Source organism: Arachis hypogaea, chromosome 1, assembly GCF_003086295.3.
Source record: "Arachis hypogaea cultivar Tifrunner chromosome 1, arahy.Tifrunner.gnm2.J5K5, whole genome shotgun sequence".
Classification (NCBI taxonomy): Eukaryota; Viridiplantae; Streptophyta; class Magnoliopsida; order Fabales; family Fabaceae; genus Arachis; species Arachis hypogaea.
In genome coordinates this window covers 98,014,279-98,018,086 of record NC_092036.1, presented here as the reverse complement: position 1 = coordinate 98,018,086, position 3,808 = coordinate 98,014,279, and the positions used below count along the sequence as shown (strand labels likewise).

The 3,808-nt window shown below is 38.5% G+C and overlaps 1 protein-coding gene across 1 annotated transcript; it reads left to right on the top strand.

Moving 5' to 3' along the window:
* Positions 1-831: 831 nt before the first annotated feature.
* On the top strand, positions 832-3,539 carry LOC112701101 (transmembrane 9 superfamily member 11). The gene is made up of 2 exons (XM_025751900.2): positions 832-1,106; positions 1,341-3,539. Exon 2 carries the CDS (start codon positions 1,359-1,361, stop codon positions 3,345-3,347), a length of 1,989 nt encoding a protein of 662 aa, XP_025607685.1. The 5' UTR covers positions 832-1,106; positions 1,341-1,358; the 3' UTR covers positions 3,348-3,539.
* The last annotated feature ends 269 nt before the right edge of the window (positions 3,540-3,808 follow it).

The window sequence follows — 3,808 nt, the reverse complement described above, 5'->3', positions numbered from 1 at the left end:
TGATCATTTTTATAAAAACAAAAAAAAAATATAAATATCAAGTCACTTGGGGTGTTTGCTTTTATGGTCAAACATACATTAAGAAAGGAAGTACAAATAACTTAACTTTGTGGAAAAGTACACTAAATAACTCACTTTATTCACGGTGAAATAAATGTGGACCAAACAAGCTACTAATAATTAATAATTCCTAGCCATGGTTGAGGTTGAAGCAATAAGGCATGAAGGTTAAAGAAAAAAGTAGTATTAAATAACGTCGGTGACAAAAATATACAGCTTTTACAATCAAGTCTGGCTAACATGCATTGGAACGACAACGAGAATAATGTCGTTTTGTAAGTGAAATGGACTCAATGTTTTGGTTTTTCCCTTCTACTAAGTGAACTATCAACTATGTGTTATTTTTAATTTTTGTTTTTTTATATGACCATGTGATAAAAAAAATAAATAAACCGACAAAACCGTGATAAGAGTCACTAGTCTAGAGCAATGGAATATTCTCATATATGAAAATTCCACAAAATTTTACTATACGTTGAAAAAAAATATTTTTTATAAAAATAGAATGACTGGAATTTAATTATGAATTTAAATTTAGCTTAATAATAATATTATTTTATTGCTTACTTCATTACAAAATCAATGTTATATTGAGCCAAAGAAACAAATTAAATCTAAACACTTCAATTTCAATCTTACCAAAACATATAAGATAAGGTGAAATTTAGTGCAGTTGACTTCACGTGAAGTTGATAGTTAAAAGTCATTAAATGAAATTTTAGTTAAATCAATTAAATTATTTAACTCTCAATTATCAACTTCATCTAAATCGACTACACTTGCATTTTAATTTTCACTCTAAAATAAATAAAGAAAGGATAGAATGGTCATTTTGAGAGGAGTATGAGTCCTGATGAGAGAGCAGTGAAACTGTGAAAGAGAAGCTCCCTGGAATGAGAAGCAACCATATAAATGTGCAGAGTCGCCAACTTCAACGCCTTCCTTAAATCGTCTCGCGTTTCTTCCTCGCTTCAATTTCTAGATTCTCTTCGTCTCGAAGATCTCGTTTCATGTTTTGAAACTCAGATCTTCTCGTTACCTATCAGGTGAGTGAGAAATTCTCATCACACCCTTCTTCATTGCGCTTATTCCATTTCAAATTGGCCGTTTATTTCTATTTACATTTCGTCTTTTGGATTGTGTAGCTAGCTAGTATATATGCTTTGCATCTGCATTTGCATTCACACTGTACTGAGAATCTAGTTAGAAAATACAACTTGATATTTTGTGCTTTTTTATTTTGGTTTTTCAATTGACATTTCCCCCATGGGGTCTTTCAGATCTGACACAAATTTCTAATGAGTCGTCCAAAAATGGAGTCTTTTCGCGAGTTTAGTTTGTGGGTATTGGCTTTCTGCTTGGTATTCCAATTGGGGTATGGATTCTACCTCCCTGGGAGTTATCCACACAAGTATGGTGTAGGTGATGAGTTGTCGGTTAAGGTGAATTCTCTTACTTCAATTGACACAGAGATGCCCTTTAGCTATTACAGCTTGCCATTTTGCAAGCCTGAGGGTGGTGTCAAGGATAGTGCTGAGAATCTGGGTGAGCTCCTCATGGGGGATCGGATCGAAAACTCGCCTTATAAGTTCAAGATGTACACCAATGAGTCTGAGATTTTCCTGTGTCAGGTTGATAAGTTGTCTGATGAACAGTTCAAGATCTTGACAAAGAGGATTGATGAAATGTATCAGGTGAATCTGATACTTGATAACTTGCCTGCTATCAGGTTTACAAAGAAGGATGAGTACTTTTTGAGGTGGACTGGGTACCCTGTTGGTATCAAGATTCAGGATGTGTATTATCTGTTTAACCATCTCAAGTTCAATGTTCTTGTCCATAAGTATGAGGAACCTAATGTCGCTCGTGTCATGGGGACGGGCGATGCGGCCGAGATGATCCCGCCAGTGGGTAAGGAGGGATCTGACAAGCCTGGATACATGGTTGTTGGGTTTGAGGTGATACCTTGCAGCATTATGCATAATGCTGATTCAGTTAAGAACTTGAAGATGTATGGCAAGTATCCATCACCTGTCAAGTGTGATCCGGCCACTGTGGGTATGCCTATCAAGGAAGGGCAGCCAGTTGCGTTTACTTATGAGGTTACCTTTGAGGAGAGTGACATCAAGTGGCCGTCTAGATGGGATGCCTACTTGAAGATGGAGGGAGCCAAAGTGCACTGGTTCTCTATCCTCAATTCGCTTATGGTGATCACTTTCCTTGCTGGTATTGTTCTTGTGATCTTCCTGAGGACTGTTAGGAGGGATCTGACCCGATATGAGGAGTTGGATAAGGAGGCCCAAGCACAGATGAATGAGGAGTTATCTGGTTGGAAGCTTGTTGTGGGGGATGTGTTTCGTGCTCCGTCGAATCCTGCTTTGTTGTGTATAATGGTTGGGGATGGAGTTCAGATTCTTGGGATGGCTGTTGTGACAATATTGTTTGCTGCACTTGGATTCATGTCACCAGCTTCTCGTGGAACACTTATCACAGGTATGATATTTTTCTACCTGATACTTGGTATTGCTGCTGGTTATGTTGCAGTTCGGCTATGGAGGACAATTGGCTGCGGCGATCAGAAGGGCTGGGCTTCAGTTGCTTTTAAGGCCGCATGTTTCTTCCCCGGTATTGCATTTTTTATCCTCACAATCTTGAACTTCCTGTTGTGGGGAAGCCACAGCACTGGAGCCATTCCATTTTCACTATATGTTATACTGCTCTTGCTTTGGTTTTGCATTTCTGTCCCCCTCAGCCTTGTTGGTGGGTACTTTGGGGCAAGGGCACCTCACCTTGAGTACCCGGTTCGAACCAATCAAATTCCACGAGAAATTCCCCAGCAGAGGTACCCATCATGGCTTTTGGTTCTCGGCGCGGGCACCCTTCCATTTGGCACCCTCTTTATTGAGCTATTCTTCATCATGTCCAGTATCTGGATGGGACGCGTTTACTATGTCTTTGGCTTCCTCTTCATTGTTTTGATCCTTTTGGTGGTTGTTTGTGCCGAGGTTTCACTTGTTCTAACCTACATGCACCTCTGTGTGGAGGACTGGAAGTGGTGGTGGAAGTCATTCTTTGCCTCTGGTTCCGTTGCCATTTACATCTTTTTGTACTCCATAAACTATCTCGTATTTGATCTTAAGAGTTTGAGTGGACCTGTATCAGCAACCCTTTACTTGGGGTATTCACTCCTCATGGTTCTGGCAATCATGTTCACCACAGGAACAGTTGGGTTCCTCTCTTCATTCTGGTTTGTGTATTACTTGTTCTCTTCGGTCAAGTTGGATTGAAGACCTTAACACAAGGTTCAAAGTTTAGCTCTGCAGAGAAGAGTTATCCTTGACAATGTTCAGTTTATATGTTACTTTATTTCAGTTCATTTTGTTAGGGAAATTAGTATATTTTTACAACGGAATAATTTTATCAAGTTTTGCCTAATTCATGGTTAGATATTATATCAATGCATGATAAGTTTCTTTCCATTCAGAAGTATATACTACAATACTTTGATTGTTGAGGTTGGGGATGTAATTCTGATTTTTTACTTTTTATTTTTGATATTGGGCTCACAATGGTATTTTTTCGAATTATGTGTTGCTGGGATGTTAATCTCAAATGTGGTACCATTTAATTTGAGATATAGAAATCGGACTCCTAGATCCTAGAAGGTGCAGAAATTAGACCTGGATCTTTTGATGTCTGATATATAGAAATCAGAGTATTTTCTGAAATTGGACTTTTTTATTTCTGT

Excerpts from the sequence above, each read along its gene's own strand:
- LOC112701101 (XM_025751900.2), top strand. The coding sequence starts at position 1,359 with ATGAGTCGTCCAAAAATGGAGTCTTTTCGCGAGTTTAGTTTGTGGGTA.